The sequence below is a fragment of the Squalius cephalus genome (genome assembly GCF_949319135.1).
Source record: "Squalius cephalus genome assembly, chromosome: 5".
In the NCBI taxonomy this organism is placed as follows: Eukaryota; Metazoa; Chordata; class Actinopteri; order Cypriniformes; family Leuciscidae; genus Squalius; species Squalius cephalus.
In genome coordinates, this window is record NC_137126.1 from 22,426,256 (window position 1) to 22,445,841 (window position 19,586).

Genomic DNA, 19,586 nt, shown 5'->3' on the forward strand with positions numbered 1-19,586 from the left:
ATATATTCATCATTTAATCAATCTATGCATATAAACCTCTACACCTCCAGGCTTTTAAACTTTCAAAAAAGGCTTTGCAAGCCACCATGCAACGTTGATAAACATTGCTTGTTTAATAAAAACTTTGAATTTCAATTAGTTTCAGTTATTCTTCCTTAATTTCAAATCCGAATAGCAATTATACATCCTCTACATCCACTCTTCTTATTTTAAAATTGAGGTTTGAATTGCTATTAAATAAATGAATAAAGTTATAAAATAAATTCTCAATTCAATTCTGAATGGTGCACAACCGTGCAAAATAGATTGGGGTTGGAACATTGTACTTAAGTTTGTACTTTGAAAGAGTCATATTTAAATGTCACAAATTTGATTATTTGATTAGTTACCTATAAATAGTGCAGACTATTATGTTTGTAATTGATTATACATTGCGACATTTCTTTGTTTTAAAATGTTCAAACTTTATTTCCTAGCTTAAATGAAAAAATAAAATAAAAATGGTATAGTTGATATAGCTATAGTGGAAAAAAAGGCTCTCTGGAGTCCCCAGCCTCATAAGATACATACAGGTCATGTGCACATGACCTCACTGTTGCTCTGCGCTGGTGCTTTGCTTGATTTGGCTTTACTGGAAGTCTGATTTGAGCTCCAGCTGCCCGCTTGCTCACCTCTCTACCTCCCAAATGCTCGGCTCAATCTGCTCATGATAACTCAGACATGGAGGCTGTCTGAGCCCCTCTAACCTCCATCACCTTCACCCTGGAGAGCATTTGAGGGGACTCTAATTAAAACACCTACTTCCTCTGGATGTCAAGGTACAATTATCCAGTGGGCTGTTTGTTTTATGTGATGCTCTATAGATGGTTCGGTGTGTAATTATCTTAGATGGATTGCTTTATTTAGTGACAGCTTTATTTGCATGAACCTCACAGAAGTCAGATATTGGTGATCCGATCGATGGCTGAAAGGTTTGCGCAGTAAAAACCTGCACAGGTTCAGACGTCAACGCTGTAATTATCATAATCCAACCAAGTGATCACCATATCTCCATATTAATGCGTTACAATTTCCATACCATCTCAGTGACATTACACACAATCTGCATAAATGAATACATTAGAGAGTGTAACACATTTGGGTTGCTTACCTGTCTCACTTCAATAAGGTTTGAGTTGATTTGTATAAGTGAGCAACTAAAATGAATTCTCTTTTGGGAATTTAGATGGAAGCGTCCGTCAGAGAGTGATTAATTGTGCAGGAAACATCGGGCGCTTTGCTGTGTTTAACCACCGCTGAGGATTTACTATTCTGCATTGGAGCCGGGCTCTTCTGATAGATTGGCTTCCATTGTGACTTGTCGGAAAATCGGGATGCGTGAGCCAGCCAACATCAATTACTTTCCTGCCACAAGCACAAGCCTCCCAACAACGGCTGACATTCTTGTTGATCCCCCTGACTTGCACCACAAAAGGAAACAGCACAGAGGACAAAGCTTTGTTTCATCGGCCACAATGCCTGGCGATGTCTCTCAGGAACGTGTGCAAATGGGGCATACGTCCCCCTCCTTCCTTTCTTTCGCTACTGTTTCTCCTCCTCATACTGTCTCTCTCCAACCCTGTCTTGCTCTCCCTCTTCTTACTTCCATCTCTCTGTGGGTAGAGAGGGGGCTGTCACAAAGCTTTGTGCGGTTATAGATCGTCATGTCAGAATGCAGGCTTAGCTGTCACCCTCTCCTTCAGGATGCAGAGGACTTTTAATAGAGTTCTGGCAAGGTTATTACATGATGTGTCCCTTTAATTAGCTACTACTCTCATTATAGCTTATAAGATACAGTGCTGGAATTCACCAATGGTGATATGGGTTACCTTCTGTGGCACATATCTTCTTTTAGTGACTTTTTTTAAGTATGTTGTCTAAGAACACTAACTGACAAATTGACAAATTGTCCTGACTTCATGCAATGTATAAAATTAGCAGAAAAAAAACAGCAATTGAAAAGTTTTAAGTCTCTTGTGCTCTGAAATAACTATTTCCTAAAATAACTCTTTTCTATTTCATTATATTTTATAATGAAATGTATTCCAAAGCTGAATTTTCAGCAGCCAATACCCCAGTCTTCAGGGTCACGTGATCCCTATAAAATGTTATTTTCCAGCATTATTTTCAAAATGTCTTAGTATCGTCAATGTTGAAAACGGTTGTGCTGCCTAATATTTTTGTTGACACATTTTTTTTTTTTTTTTTTTCAGGATTCTTTGATTAATGGAAACTTCAAAAGAACAGCATTTATTTACATTATAAGTGTCTTTATGTATATTTTGATCAATTTAGTTAATCCTTACTGAATAAAAGTATAAATTTATTTAAAAAATACTTACTGATCCCACATTTTTGAATGGTAGTGTAATATCCTTTGGTTTTGCATGTACAATCAAAATTTTGAAAAGTGTCATCCAGAGCTCTTCTGCTTAGGACCCTATTTATACAATTTACATTTTGTCGGTCTTTGCACTTAAGACCACATTGATCATATCTCTGTAATACATCTCTCTACTCCACCCATGCCCTCTTGCAGAACTTGCGACTGATATTTTGAAAGATTAAGCTGACTGCCCTGCAATTTCATCTAGGAACTTTTGACAGCATGCAACCCGATGCAGGCACTCTAATGTTTTAAACATCAGTATGGTATTGATAGGCCATGAGATATGGGCCCTCTAGGGGTTCTTATGAGCTTGACTTGCTTGCAAATGCAGGAATTGTGAAGACTAAAAGATTACAAGCTACTCCAGAACAACCGGTCCATTGTCTGAATGTTGTTTGTAAAAGCTCTTAGTGAAATCAGCATTTTGATTGGTCAATCATGATGTCACAAGATGATGTTTTTTTTTTTTTTTTTTTTTAGGGGGGGCGGGGGCGCATAAAATACATTTAGAATGGTACGATTTCAAATAAATGCTGTTCTTTTGTACTTTCTATTTATCAAATATTCCTTAAAAAGTGGTATCCACAAAAACAGCATGGCTGTTTTCAACATTGATAATAATAAGAAACGTTCAATGATTCTTGAGCAGCAAATCAGCATATTATATTGATTTCTGAAGGATCATGTGACACTGAAGTAATGAATGCTGAAAATTCAACTTTGCTATCACAGGAATAAATTATATTTTAAAATGTATTAAACAGTTATTTTTAATTGTAGTATTATTTATTAATGTTTGTACTGTATTTGTTATGTATTTTTTATTTGCTGTATTCAAAATAAATGCAACCTTAATGAGGAAGAAACTTCTTTCAAAATCATTTAAAAAATCTTACTGACCCCCGACATTCCCATATAAATAGATAAATATTACTCACAATATATAGTTTATATTGAACAAAATAAAATAAGGTTAAGCTTTATTTTTGGTGTCATTGTTACAGTGTAATTTTATTTAAGTACTGTGTAATTTATGTATTTAAGTACATGTACTTACTATAGGGTTAGGGTAGGATTAAAGGAGAACTCCGGTCAATTTTAACATTGAGCTAATTTTTTTGTACATTTGGAGTGCTGTCAATACAGAGAACAACGACAAAAATTGGTGTTGCCTACACCGTGTTATCCTCTTTTTAAAATTTGCACCCTGTTGACTTCAATGGGGCAAGTTTTAAACCTGCTTTTAGCCTCTAACATCCTTAATGTGTCATTACAAGTGCACAGGTCATGTGAGTGATTCCTTCAGAGTGAACACGGGTGAATCTGACTGCAGTAGATGTGAAAGATATGAATAAAAATGATATTTATTTAGCCAGCGCTCATACCTGTATTTACATCCTGTTTTCGGTCAAAGTCCATAGTAATCGATTGTCGAGTTCACGCGCATGATCATAGGTACTAAACCAATGCGCGTGAACTCGACAATCGATTAGTTTTGCATACAATTTGCACAGAAAATATTATCTTAAATATTTAAGTTGGTAATTGTTATATTGCTGGAATCATGACATCTTTACTTTCAAGTTCACCCTGGAGATTTACTTATAAAAAAAAAAAAATAAGTATTGGAATCTGATTCCAAAAAGTCTGTAAATCACCTCATATTTTACAGCGTAAAAGAGGGAAAACAAACTCAAGTGGAAACGGAATCCAGCTGAGGGGAGACAATCCTCCTGCCAAGGCACATTACATTAAGTGTACATATGCAACATATTATCTACTTACCTAATATATGCCACATCTGTCATACTTTCACTGAATCAATCAATTACTTATAATGTCATTAAACTGACATCCTGTCAAATAGCATTGCTCTATAACCTTACCTTGACCTTTTCACATACTCATATAATTTGATTAATTTCTGCTCCGATTTAACTCTCTGACGGATTGTAGCGAGTGAGTGAAATGCCAGATCTCTCTCTCTCTCTCTCTCTCTCTCTCTCTCTCTCTCTCTCTCTCTCTCTCTCTCTCTCTCTCTCTCTCTCTCTCTCTCTCTCTCTCTCTCTCTCTCTCTCTCTCTCTCTCTCTCTCTCTCTGTGTGTGTTGACACAGAAGTAATGCAGTGCCCAAGATATCCTTTATCCCTCAAGTGCTTGAGATGCAAGCGCTTACACTGCAAGCCATGTTATAAACTGCTGATGTCTGTTTCTAACCCATCTGTTCATCTAACCCATTATGTGGGTTGTAAAAACCTGCATACATAAAAAAAAGTCCGTCTACTTATTTATATTTGTCTATATTACAGGACCCTGTCATCCAAACCCTTGTCACAATGGAGGCACCTGTGAAATCAGTGAAACGTTCAGGGGCGACACATTCATTGGATACGTCTGCAAGTGCCCATCAGGCTTTAACGGAATCCATTGCCAACACAGTAAGTTCATACAGTAACTTATACAACGCTGTTGGGGTGGGAGGGTTGTTCGATGACTACTGTAGCTGCATTCAGTTGTTATATTGTGCTCCACTTTTTCTGAACACATGAATGCATCTTATGTAAACATGCCTAGTTCCCTATCAAAAGCTAGTCTCTATGCTGCACTCATATGATATGGGAGAACATCTTTTTTTGACCGATTGTGAAGCATGGGTGGCAAGTGTCAGATTTATGCAATTTTCACTCCTAAATTCTTGTGTCGTTTCGTGTTGTGCCCTATGCGTCAGACTACATGTTGCTTCCGACCAATCATCACTTGCTGTTTTTAACGACATACATGATGTCACCGAGAAGGCGGAACTAGCAAATGACTTCCGGAAACAAGAGTGTAAACAAACAATGGCTACCAAAGCGGCGTGTTAGCTTAATGCTAATTCCAGTACTCACCGGGTTGCTGAAGCACCTCCGCTAGTTCGCCAGCATTCATCTTTTTTCACTCTGTCGTGGTAGTCCCTCAAGGAAACATTATAGTATTGCTGCAGTAGTATTGTTTCAATAGTTCCATCATCTCTTTTTCATTTCATCATATTTGAAAGCTGTGTACGGAAGAGCTTCTGTGCTCCTATTGGTCAACATCACAGATGTGACGGAATCTTTCGTGGAGTACCGAAAAAAACATGCTTTTTTTTTTTCTGTAGTTATTTTATTAGATGTCAAAAACTAATCTAATCCTTACGTTACATTCTGCATGTGATTTCATATTTAGTTTTCAAGTCAAATTATTTAAGATTGAGGGAAAAACACATGCCTTGCATTCAAATACTTAAGGCGAAAAGCAGTATGCGAAAAGAGTAGCATGTCGAAATTCACAGTATTCAGAAAAAAGTAACCGGGTGACATACTTCCTCTGAGATTCTGAAATGTGCATCAAGTGGACACTTTACTATCCCATGAGGCCATGGGAGATGAAATTTTACTGTCAGACAGTTAATGTAAGCAATTTCATATGCAGACAATGATATTTCCTCTTATTATTAAACAGTATTTCATTGGTAGTGTCATATTAACAAATATCACATTCATTAAGCAGTTTTTTTAGAGTTTATTTTACTGGTCTAATATAATTTATGTTTGTATTTATACATCCACTCAAATGCAAGTGCACACACATTGCTTTTTGCTGTGATTACGGCAAACAAAGGCAGATGTTATTGCCTGATTTATTTTCAGTTGTGTTTTTTTTTTTTTTCTCCTCTACTGAACATATGGTCAGAAGCTGTCTGATATTTTGCCACTCCAGCAGAAAAAAGGCAGAAAAATCAACATTTTACTCTTGCATATTAAGTGTGTATGATTGTGTGTGGATACAAGCTGGAAGACAAACCAGAGATAAAAAGGGATTTGAATATAAGCTCCTTAACTGTTCTACTGCTGTAACTCATAGTGTCTCTGTCTTACTCCTTAATCTTAAAATGATCTCAGTAATAATTGTTTAATCCAGGGGATCCTTTCTATTGTCTATTGATTGTGTCTATTGTCAATGTGTGGAAACCATTTTGCTGTGTTGCTTGTGTGTCATTGAGATACTATTAACTTTTTTATTCATATTTTGAATTCGTTTTTATTTTTATATTTTTTATACTATTTTGTGTGTGTTTTTTATATTGTTTTTATTATATTTTTATTTCAGTTTTGAGGGAGGAAATGTCAAATGGTAACAGAAAAAAGTGAAGAAGAGAGAATATTTAACATTGTTACCTAACTGATGTTTTCAGTCAGTTTGAGAAGCATGTCACTGGTTAAGGTCTACCCATGTAGCAAACCATGTAGCAAAATTATGCAACAAAATATCAATAATAACAATTAAAAAAAACAAATTTGCCCATCTCATGTTAACAAATACTGTATATATATATAAAAAAAGACTAAATTCTGTGAACTAATTTTCATGATTTTTCCTGCATGTATGTGTGGCCAGATTAACAGTGATCAACACATCTACAGTAACAAAGTTAATTTTATACATTTTATCCATGCCCAACCATTGTTCAAGATTTGCTGCATTAATGTCCACAATTATCTTGTTTTTGTCAGTGGTGGTTCTAGCTTGGATGGTGCACTGTGTGCTCCCCAGCTGGACGTAAAAAAGTTGGGTGTAATCTCTACGCTGGGTTTAGCTACGTCCAACCTTCCGATAAAGATTTACACCTGTTGCACCAACTAATGGTACATTTACATGACAACAATATGCTTAAAACTGAGACGTTTTTCCTTTGAGTTTTCCACGTACAGACGACACCATTGTCAAAACGATCCCAGTTCACATGGATCTGCAAAAACGACTAAAAACGCTGTATTCTGCTGCCAGGCCATTAGATGGCGATGAAGCACTATAGACTGAACCTTCAGAGATTTGCTTTGTTTACAGGCAGACCGGTTTCAAAAACTTGCGCTTTAAAACCCGATTTCAAAAGTTTGTGTTTTCAGGCTCCCAAAACACTGTTGTTGTGTAAACGAACGGCCAAAATGAATAAAAAGTTTTACGTTTTTAGTTGAAAACGGTGTCGTGTTAACAGCCCCTGAAACTGTGACCAGGCGGCAACTGCGCATGGACACTCTGATACATTATAGCCTACTGCAGTATTTAGTTAAAGTTGGGAATTGTTCCTGCTTATTAATATTAAAAGTGTGAGAGAACTATATATAAGCCTACTGCAAATGTCTAAAGTGCTCATTCTGATTTCTGAATACAGATTTTTTTAAGGTATGTGCTTACAACTTAATTCACTTTGTCTGTCAATTTGAATTTAAGTCTAGATTAAGTCTAGAACACACTTGCCCGAAAAAAAGTGCGGGAAAGAGTTTACATTTTATTGAAAGCGAGGGGGTCATGTCTTCCACATCCCCCACGTGTTCTACGCCCATATGTTATGTGTTAGATATTATTGTTTTTGTTAGTAACTTAATTTAAATGATTTACTGGTTGGCTAAAAATTGATTGCTATGAAATATTATTTCCAAGCACGTCCCTCCAAGCAAGATGATGCATGGTATACAATTTCTGTGCCCAATAATCCCAGATATGTCCAACATAATTACATACAGAAATTTTGTGTTAGGTCATTTACCTGTGTCGGCAGAGTGTATTGAGACACATCCGTGATCGATCTAACGATGTTATATTATCCAGCGCGAATAATCACTAACGTTGCAGCTCACGTCTGCAGTAAAAAGTAATTTGCAGATATTAAACTACTGTAATCTTGTCTGTGTTGGAAAACACTCTTTTCAGAATAATTTATCTTAAGATTGTGTATGTTTTTAGATGAAGCTGTTAAATTAAGCAATCTCATGCAGTTCTTTCCCCTTTGTGTTTTATATAATGCCCACTATGAGGTGTTTTAGGCATGTTTTCTTTGATTGTTTTCCCTGAAGATATACTTTGTGATTGAAAATGAAAGTAAAAGATTGACTGTCCAAAAAAGATTTAGCCTCAGACGTACGCGAGGTCCAGATGGTGCAACAGGTATTACTTTTACGCAGGACTTAAAACGGATTTTGCGTCCAGTCTAGTATTAAAACCGGGTGTACGTCTATATGGTGCAACCGGCCCCTGGTGGTTTAGACCTTTTTTCTAATCCATGATTTCAATTTGTGCTGATTTAGAACTTCTCCCGCTTTCCCAACTAACGCCACCCCACTGGACGTCCCAAGGTGACGTAAATCAACCCCCTCTACTCCTTACTTTTTTGTGGCCGCCCCCGTGTGTTCCCCGCAAGATGCCAACCTGGGCAGCTGCCCATGTCGCCCATACCTAAATCCGCCCCGGACCGAAGTAGTCATTAATAAGTTGAGCAAAATGTTCCATGTCAATTGCTCCGACAAGATTCGCCGACCACATTGCATTTAAAGAATTAGCCACTGACTGAGCCCTCTCACTATCATCCATATCCATTACAAAACAGGTATATATCAATGAAATATTGAACTAAAAGCTTGAAAATTTGAAATTTCTGCCGTTGACTTTTTGTGTATTCAGAGCATGCTTCCATGAGACCACAATGCGCCACAGCGCGGGGTATTTTTACCGAAACACGTTATTGTGACTGTTTAGCAACGTGCTTTTGTTTACATCAGCATGAGTTTGACAATCACATTTCATTGGTTCAGACTCATGCCATTGGAATAACAACGATCGTCGAGAAACGAGCAGAGAAAACAGCATTGTATCATGGATTATTAAAACAAAGGAAAGATTTAAGAAGGTAAACCTTTTAGAAAACATACAAATAAAGATAATTTTATAAGTAAATAATTATGTTGACTAATTATTCTAGTATTCTATTAAAATTATATTTTTGTATATAAATGATATATTCTATAATATCTGCAATAGATTAGGATGCAAGCATTTGTTAAGGCCGCTGTTGGACGAGATTCATGATAATGGCAGATGGGGCACAGGTGAGGGGATTACGATGGCCAAGGGTGCATTTGGGCAGGAGCTAGTAAACATTGCAATGGGTGTCCAAAGATGTGGGAGGAGAAGAGGAGTAAAAAAAAAAAAGTAATGTTCCTAAGGAAAGGATTATAGTAGTGGAAAGAGGAAACAGTAAACTGTTTTGCATATAACCTGCAGTTTCTCCAATGCCAAGTTCTTCCATCAAAATACAATAATAATTTGTTTGACCAAACATGGCTGTTTGACATTTTAGTATAATTGAAGGATTGTTTAGATCAGTGACTCATTTGTTTTATGTAAAGTTGTAGACACTTGAAAATTACCAGGTTTCTGTGTGTTTACAAGATGTCCCTTGTGCATAGTCATAAACATTCAGCAGAAGACAAACATTTCTTCGAAAGAAGACTGCATGCCTTATCAAAGCCAACTTTGAAAGACTGTCATCAGCCTTGTGTGATTACCTTCAGTTAAGCTGAGTAAAGCTCTGCTCCATCAGTACGTCTCAAAACAACTAAAGGTCTACAATGAGATCCAATTTCTTTTCTACTCGTTGAAATGGATTGGCACATATACAGTATCTAAAGACATTAGGTAACCAAATCTAGTTTCTGGGTAATTCCTGCAATTAAATGATAAAAGGAAAGTGATAATAGAGCCCCAAGAATGACAGCTTAGTGGGCTTTGTTGCAGCCATGAGCAGTCTTTGTAATTGCTGACAGGCTTAATAGGACTGATAAAATTGAGTTACTGGGATTTTATCAGCAAAGAATAAGCCCTGTTCTGAATGCTGGTCCTTTGTTACGAATGGAAATGACATTGGAGTCAGTGTGGAAATAGAAAAAAAAAAAAAAAGCACTTTCAGGGGAGCATGAAACATGAAAAGAAATCTATATTACCTCAGGTTAATTGGCAAACAACAAAACCCAAAACAGCCACACAACTTTTCCTAAAATACATAATGGTGCTGCCTTGTGTTTTAGTGGCTGGTCTGCTCTGTTCTCGAGGTAATTGATTTGATTTTGACTTAGACACATTCCGTACAGCTGCACACAAGCAACAATTAACATTACACAGTAGATATATGTAAAGAAGTAGAAATCAAACCAGATGCTATTTTAAGGGGTGGAGTGGCGCAATGGATAAGACACATGCCTTTGGTGTGAGAGACCCGGGTTCGAATCCACTGTGAGACACCAATGTGTCCCTGAGCAAGACACTTAACCCCTAGTTGCTCCAGAGGCGTGCGACCTCTGACATATATATAGCAATTGTAAGTCGCTTTGGATAAAAGCGTCAGCTAAATGAATAAATGTAAATGTAAATCAAAAATAGTGACTTCTGAGTCTATGATTGAAATTATCGATCAAAGTTCCAGATTATGCTTACTTTTTGAGGTTGAACTTTGTTGTAACTTTGTTGAACTTTGTTGTTCTTGAGGTTGAAAGTTGTTCTAAGGAGTAGAGTCTAAGGAGTTGCATTTTAATTTCATTTATATTTTGCTAATTGAACTTTCAACATTTTATTCAGAATTAAGTATTTCATTAATTAGAACAAATATTTTGTTAGGGTAATTCATTTTCGTGTTATTAGGATCTATAAATGTAGCAAAATTATTCTCAATCATATTCAATTAGCAAAATCATCACACTTAAACTAAACCATCACAGGAACATTCACAGTTCTTAGTTAAACGTCATGCTTTTCCCTCTAATCTAAACATGTTCTGTTCATGCCCAGAATGATATAAGACATTGTTGTAGCAATCCACTTTTAGCTAATGTGATTTCATTTTCCAGCATGTCACAGGTATTTTCAGGCTACATATAAAGACATGGCTCATTTGAACTGTGAGCATCAAGAACAATTTCACAGCTTTGCACATTATCTCTAGCATGGCCAGCCAATGTAACCTTGCTATTGAGAGCATTCAGGATCAACAGTACTGGACAAAGAAGATAATAATCCCTGTTTCATATGCATTGTTATGGATTGAAATGTTGAGGTCTGATTCAATTACTGGATGGTACCTACAATATGTAGGCCTATAGTCAGTCTGCCATTATCACAAAATGTATCCTAATGTTTTTTTTTTTTAAACAACTAAGCAGGGAGGTTGTGTGTTACAGTGATTGTATCTTGTATAAGGGGTGTTCTTTGGCTCAGTGGGAAGCAGATAAACCTTACAGATAATGACCGGCTCAGTCTACACTGTCTCGCTCATTACATGGCTTGCCAAATAAATAAATGGCCATGAAATATTGATTTGAAGTGTTTAAATATTTTTTATTATACTGTCATTATACAAAATATATTTGACCACAAAAGACAGTGATTGACCAATCAGGATCCCGGGGAGACGTATAAGCAGTATGTTTGGATTAATTACTGAATTACTCTTGGATGGCTGTAATACTGCTCACAGATGTACAAATTTCTTTCTGTACCTCACAGCTCTGACCTAAAGGGATAGTTCACCCAAAAAGGAAACATTTTGTCATCATTTATTCACCCTCATGATGTTCATATAAGAAGATATTTTGAAAAATGTCTTAAGGTGTTGTTGTCTATAAATTGCAAGTCAATTGAGCCCAATGCTGTTTTAAAAGTTGAAACATCCTTCAAAATATATTTTTTTTATGCTCCACAGGTTTGGAATGACATGAGGGTGAACAAATTATGATGGCATTTTCGTGCTGGAAAATACTTGTTCACCTTTAACAGTATTTCACATTTTGTCTTTTAGCGTCTTTGTTAGCGTGCTCGCCTCCCATGCTGTTTGAATCCCTTTCGGAGTGGTTCGAGTAGGACCAGTGGGGTTACATTGGTGCCGTGACCTTGATGGAAATGAGGTTTGGGGCGTGAGTGTAACGCAGGCCAGCTAGTAGGAGCTGTGCGAGTAAACCTCACTCCCCTGGCCTCAAGAGGCGCACTAGCGACAGACGCTAGAGACTGCAGTCTTTAGCTGCTTTGTTAGTGTGCCCATCTCCCTTGCCGGAGACGCTGGTATGAATCCCACCCGGAGCGGTGCGAGTAGGTCCAGTGGGGTTACATTGGTGCCGTGACCCATATGGCAGTGAGGTTTAGGGGATGAGTATAATGGAGGCCAGCTATTAAGACCTGTGTGAGTAAACCTCAAACCCCTGGCCTCAAAAGGCGCACTAGTTACTGATGCTAAAGGCTGCAGTCTTTATCGTCCTTGCACTCTAAAATTGGCTGGGTTAAAAACAACCCAATTGGCAACCCAGTGCTGGGTAAATATTGGACAGAACACATGCTGGGTTAAATTAACCCAGTGACATTTTAACCCAGCAGGCTGGGTTGTCTAGAAACCCAAGATGTAGTAATTTTTTTACCATTAATGGATTTGCTATTCTGGGTTATTTTTGCTGGGTTATTTTTCTTTTTCTTATAATTTCACCTGTGCTTTACTGTAAAACTTTGAATTAAGAAACAATGAAGAACATGTTTAGACTTAAAATAATTTTTAATGCTTGTCAACTGACATTCACAAATGTGTTAAAATTGGCAACAATGACAACAAACTGCACATTAAATTTAAATGCAAAAATCATTTAGTGCTGACATCAAAGTAGTTCAATATTGTCAGTTTTAATAAATAAATAAAGATTAGTTCTAAAACTATTACATGTTTAACGGTTTAAATACAGTGACATTGACAATTATATTTTAAATTCAGCAAATGCAAAATCATTTAAAAATACATCAAGTATTAAATAGTCAAATACAATTAAAGAAAGAAAGAAGATTAGTTCTGAACAATGACATTTATACGTTTAACTATTACATGTGTAACGGTCTAAATACGCAGTGAAATCAACAGACAATTCATTTTAAAGTCAGCAAATGCAAAATCATTTTTAAAATATGCAAAAATGTACACAAGTATAGTTAAATAAAGTCAAATACAGTTAAGAAAGAAAGAAAATTAGTTTTGAACAATGTAATTTATACCATTTAATTCTTAGGAAATTAAAGTGAAATTCACAGATGTGCAAAATTGTAGGCCTATTTTACAGTATGTACACAGTGAAATTTACTTTTTTTTTGACTCCGAAGAAGAAGACGACTCTTAGACATGGGTTATGTAGACTCTGCCCGGTTTAGAAACTCCACCATGTTCGTTCCAACCTATAAAAGAAAATAAACACAACAATGCAGATTGTTTAAATGGCAACGGTTTCATTATTCAGTTGAAGTCAGTTCAGTGTTGATTCAATTCAGTTCAATAACTGTGTGAAGTTTATCATGAAATGGAGTTTATCATGATTTCAACAATCAATATTTTTATTTGGCGAAAAGCCATATAATAAGTGGTATGCTTTACATTATGTCTTGTTTGATCTTGTTTTTTTGTCTAGGATCAAAGTTGCTTAACAGGAATTGTTTTGAGGTAATGTATATCCAGTCAGTTTTCATCACAAAATAAACTCCTTCAGGGTGATACGAGATCCCTCCACTTTGTGTTGATTACCCTGTTGAAGTTTATTCTGCAATATCAACTGGCTGGATGTACAGTATCCCTTGCGTAATGAACAGGCAGTTCCAGACAGGTTACAATGCAATTTAAATAGCAGTTATGCGGTTTTATACTCACTAGTTGAAGATCAATGAAAGCCTTTCTAGCTTCGTCAATAGATGGCCGATTTACCTTCTGACCAATACACTGTGGCAGGAAGAAGAAGGGGAAGGACCAAAAGAGCAAAATCACCTCTATTCTCTGCAGAAAAGAAAAGAGACATAACATCTCAGAAACAGGACCAGCTACAACAAATATACTTAAGTTTGTGCAATAAGCTACAGACATAAAAAATAAATATGCAATAATGATACTAAATACCTTGCCTTTTATGTTGTATTGAAGATTTAAAACAACAAACATCACCTTGTGGAATATTTTCCAAAGACTGATTCAATTTTTCTAAATTAAATGCAATCCTTAAAATTTTGTTACATAAAATAGGCTATCTCACTTTGGAGTGACTGATTTTTGTAACCTTACAGATCTTTTTTATGCAAACAGCAACACAACACACTAACTAAAGTTGAAAAAATTAAAAAGAATAGCAGGGCCATACTATAGTAGGTTTGAATAGTAGGTTCATTAAAAAATGAACATGTAGCTACTGATATTTATCCAAATGAATCGACATTGAATCAAGATCGGAATCGAACCACAAGCTTAGGTATAAATTGCTAAATTCAGAAGTTGGCAGCCTTGTGAGCTACCAGTTACCTATATTTAAGCACGGATCAAATTTCTATGTGTTAAGTTTCGCGAGGTTGAGTTGATTATCACAGGCAGTCAATTATAGATGTAAAAGCAGCAAAAGTGTATAATAAACATGAACTTACCGTTAAACTTGTCGATAAGACTGGGTAACTGCCACTCGAAGAGAAGAGTTCATATCCATATGGTTTTCTAACTAGGAAAAAAAAACGAAATTTTAAATTACATCACTTACCAAAAACGAATTTATGTAGCCTATGTAAAAAATACTTTTTGTACCACACCAAATCACCTCACTGGTCCAACCCACGGCACTGATGTAAGCACGCACGCACTTTGAAAGTGTTCGCGGTGCTGATAAGTCGATTCATTTCCGGGAATCATTTTGTTTCAAACTTGCAAGTGTGAACCGGTTTATTTGAACCGGATGGTAGTTTACTTTATACCTGCGGTCCCACGACATTTACGTAGGCTACTTTTTATGTATTTTACATGTCGGTAAGGACAATTGCAGGCGTTTTACCTAAGAGCAGCGAGTCATATTACTCAATTGTTTTGTTTTGAGTGACTCGACTCACTTTGTTCAATTCGCTTGTCAGTGACAGAAACGACTCTTTCCTCTGTTTTCACAGATATTCACATATTTCATAATTCCGTGTGATACAGAATCATTAACTGTATTAATCTGTCGTCTCACATTAAAATGACTATGCGAGTCAATATCTGATTCTGAGGTAACTTAATAGCCGTTTGTCGTAAGTTGCATCACCAATTTTAGTCTGACTATATAAGTTTAAGAATTATTGGTGCGAAAAAAGTTATAATTGTGCTAATTCAAACTAATTATTAAGAAAAAATAAAATAAAACATTATATAAACTTACCTTAAAACAGTTGCACCCAGCTGCTTTGCCCCTTTGTCCTCTCAAAATGACAGCTTGGGAGCGAATTTAAACATCTCCAAGGCGGGAAGCTCGTGAAACAACCCAGCGTTGCGACCCAGCAGGTTTAACCCAAAAACTGGAAAATTAAAACTACCCAAAGGTGTTTTAAATGTGATAAAATAACCCAACAAAATTACCCAACAGACTTGACCCAGCATTCTGGGTTAAAAAACAACCCAGCATTTTTTAGAGTGTGTTAACATGCCCGCCTCCCATGCTGGTTTGAATCCCGCTCGAGAGGTGCGAGTAGAACCAGAGGGGTTCAGAGTATACATTCTTATATACATTCATATATTATACATTCAAACATTCAGATTTATTTTATTCATCATTTCTGAATTCTGTAAAACTTTTCCCTTAGTTAGTGTCCTGTTTCTGTGAAATCCCATGGATGACGAGACCCACTGGTGGTTAGCTCTATTACCATAATCATTATTATTGGTGAAATCCAGCTTGAATCTCTGCTGTGTTGTCATTACTGGAATGATGGGCTGCCATGCTCCCACTGTGTCAATGGGCAGATTGGCAGGCCAACCGGGAATGGAGAGCGAACGGCCAATTATTATAATGGCATGTCTCGACAAGCTATTGGCAGGCAGAGAAGCATGTGGATATTGTCAGGCTGGAAAAGGAAGAGAGGGGAATCAGTACATTTTGTATTACTGGTATTAGTTATGATGCTAATAAGCCCCAAATTGTGTCTTTGAACTACAAGCCTTTGATGTGATATGACACGTAGTGCATTGTTCATGTCATCACTGAAAGCTCTTTGTATACAAATTGTGTTTACTTTGCACCAGCCAGTTGTCATTCTCACTTGTGCAAGCCTAAACAGTCCTCCTGACCGCCACTGTTTAGAACAGTAAACATTACAATGTCATGATAAACATTATTAATATTATTCCATTCATCTGTGTGCTATTATCCAGGCAAGACTCCTGTGACAAGAAACCACCAGCAATCTCTCTTTCTTCATAATTGATAATGTTTGATTTCTTAGTTCCCATTTTTTACATCTTAGTTCCCATTTTATTTTTTAGGTAGAAACAAAGCAACCAACATGTAGTGTTGTGTAGCTGGTTAGCACACGCACACACACACACACACACACACACACACACACACACACACACAAAAAAAAAAAACACTTAAAATAAATAAATAGCTTTAATATGCATGGTTAGGATGGAAGTAACTGGTTAGGTTTAGTACATTTGCACAATGCAAATTGAAGTGATCTACACATACATGAAAAAAGTGAAAAAAAAACACAGAGTCAGTTTTTAAATAATTTAAGAATATAAAAAATAATGAAATAAGGATAATGAATAAGAAAAAAGAAATAAAAAAAAATAAGAAAAAGAAGGAAAAGGATGTAAAATAGATGCATTTTTAGTCTGAGCTTAAATGCGGCTACTGTTAAGACACTGTAATGTTTTTTATTTTTTATTTTATTTTATTATTATTATTATAACATGAATGACCATAAACTAGATTTTCTGGTCTCCACTGTTATGCATGGTACAATTAATGATCACTTTGTTCTGTTTCTTTCAAGGTTATTCAAGCTGAAGAGTTTTAGCATGCAGAACTGTACTTTCAGTTTGTCTCCTAATGATTGAAGATTGTGTTTGCAGAAAGTTCATCAAATCCAATACAAGCCAAGTCTGTGGGATATATCACATGGTCTGACCAAAGGCCAAAAACATATTTTAAGAAGTGCATATAAGAAAAGATAATAAAGCATGCTTAAAAAGCTCAAGCAGGGGCATCTTGAGTGGGCTGGACTACACTTAGGCTAAAACTCAAAAGACGGCAGCACTTTTATATCTGAGCAAGAAGTCTGCTGGGTGATTTAATTTGTACTTTGATCAATAAGCAATCTTCGGTTTCTTACAAAATAGTCCAGCTGTTACAGCGACTGAACTGGATTGAGGGAACATGTGCAAGGTTTTTGGACCTGATCTGTATTTGATTAAATATTGACAGACACTTGTGTGGCTTGTTTTCTTGGCTGCCTGGTGGGTTTAAAAAAAAAATATAGCAGTCTGTCCGTAGAGAATATTCATGAATATGTTTTTATACAGTTTGCAGATGATGTCGAGATAATACCAGATCATGCCGCATCTCGGTCTCAAAAGCATTAAAATGATCTCGGCTAATTCTACACAAATACAAACAACACGTTCTGTAAATACACTTTAAAGTTTAAGTTAAGCAGATGCAATCAGTATCTTGACTCTCTTCATTTAATCCTATCATCCTTTATAGCATAACTTGGGGTGATATAATATAATTATACTGTGCCTTATGCATTACTGTTGATTTTCTGAGCCACATCTTCCAGAATGTGTGGGAATGTTTACCTGAATCCACATTTCTATTGCTCGCGACTGATAGCATACGGAGTGGAGATATGCAGACATGTCTGTGAGAGTTTGTCCTCACAGAGCTCTCAGCTCATCCTCCACCTCCTCACCTGCTCAGAGATCGACTCAAACTGCTCCCTCTGCTATAATAAATAGGAGCATGCCTGTAGGCACCACTCTGAGGGACAGAGAGAAGGGGGATGTGTGTGCGTGTCTGTCTGTCTGTGTCACTGTGTACTTTTTTACTGTCTGTTCAGAAAATCCAAAGGGTACCATTATTACCAGACTTTGTGTGTAATTTTTTCAATGTTAAAATACTTTCTCCTATGTCAGCCTAATAAGCAGAGACAACTATAAAACTATAAATAAGTTTATACTAATTTCACAGAATTGTCCTTAATTTTTTTTTTTTTTTAAAGCCATCTGCCTGCATTATTCCAAAATGGAATTCCTTGTGAAAATTTACAATACCCTAGCCTGACGTCGTCATAGTCAGATTCTTGTCAGAATGTGAGTCTGATACTGCTCCATTGGGCTGTGATTATGAGGTGTGTTTCAACCGAACCAGGAAAGAAAATGCCACTGCACTCAATTGGATAGACCTACAACTAATCAGAGCAACGTAGTAAGTGACGTATGTTTTTCATTCATGTTTCCAATTGACAAATGCCTTGATCGCGGTTCTCTGTTTCTCTTTTCAAATTAATGAGCTGTCGATGTCTTCTATAACAGACGCGAATGCGGAATCTACACATGATGTTTTATAAACAAAGTTCGGGAGGAGCACGTTCAAATAATCAATCCAATCAACTTGTCATCAAACAATTACCATGTCTACCCTATCAGCATAAGAGGAAGCATATATTAATTCACTCTGTCAACTCACCTAACATTCCTTGACAGTTTTCAGCATCCCTCCACTCCCTCTTAGCTTGTTCTTCCACAGCCAGTATTACGGGAGGAGTACTTTGGGTTCGGGCCGAATACCGAGCCCGGAGCCCTGTCCTCGGACAGCACGCCAAATATTCATTTATTCTATCTGACTTATTTGTAAGTGTGAACTCGTGAAATCTCAATTATCCAGTGACAGTCATCTTTGTTGTAAACGAATTCAACCCAAGCGCTCTTTGGTGACGTGGATGATTACGCTACAGTTGATCATCTGTCCATCATAGTATAAAGACCGCCCTGACAATTTGATTGGTCCGAACAGCTTTTGTTCGGGCATAATAGTTCCACAACGGATCAAGTCCAGACCGAACTTCCCGACGGACCCGACATAAAAAAATTGTGGGCGGGGCTAAGTTCGGCTGGCATCCAGGCTAACAATACCCATGATTCTGCGAAACAATCTTCATTATGCAGAACTGCATTCAAAAGAGCTATGTGGCGCCCGTGCACTCCACCAAAGAAATGCGAATGACAGTCCCCCATCTGTCTCAATCTATATTTTGCAACAAACGTGAAATATTGTTTATATCTATATAATCAACATCTTTAAATCAATAGTTTCATACTTCTCCACCATTTTTTATTTGATTATATATTTCACACTGCTTCATGGGATTATTTCCCTCATTCTTGTACCTTTGTCTTTTTTTTTTTTTTTTAATCCCTGTGGGAAAACTTAATGGGAAAAATATTTCCAGAACCAAGGTAGCTGGAAAAGTGGGCAGGCACTGTTGCACACTATGAT

General features: G+C 36.7%; 1 protein-coding gene across 3 annotated transcripts in view; it reads left to right on the plus strand.

The window, feature by feature from the left end:
- The window catches only part of edil3a (EGF-like repeats and discoidin I-like domains 3a), a 205,158-nt gene that overhangs the window by 74,634 nt on the left and 110,938 nt on the right, over positions 1-19,586 (plus strand). For all 3 annotated transcript variants that reach the window (XM_079872935.1, XM_079872936.1, XM_079872937.1), the window contains one exon: positions 4,737-4,865. In XM_079872935.1, coding sequence (XP_079729061.1) covers positions 4,737-4,865 — 129 coding nt within the window. The remainder of the gene's footprint in view (positions 1-4,736; positions 4,866-19,586) is intronic.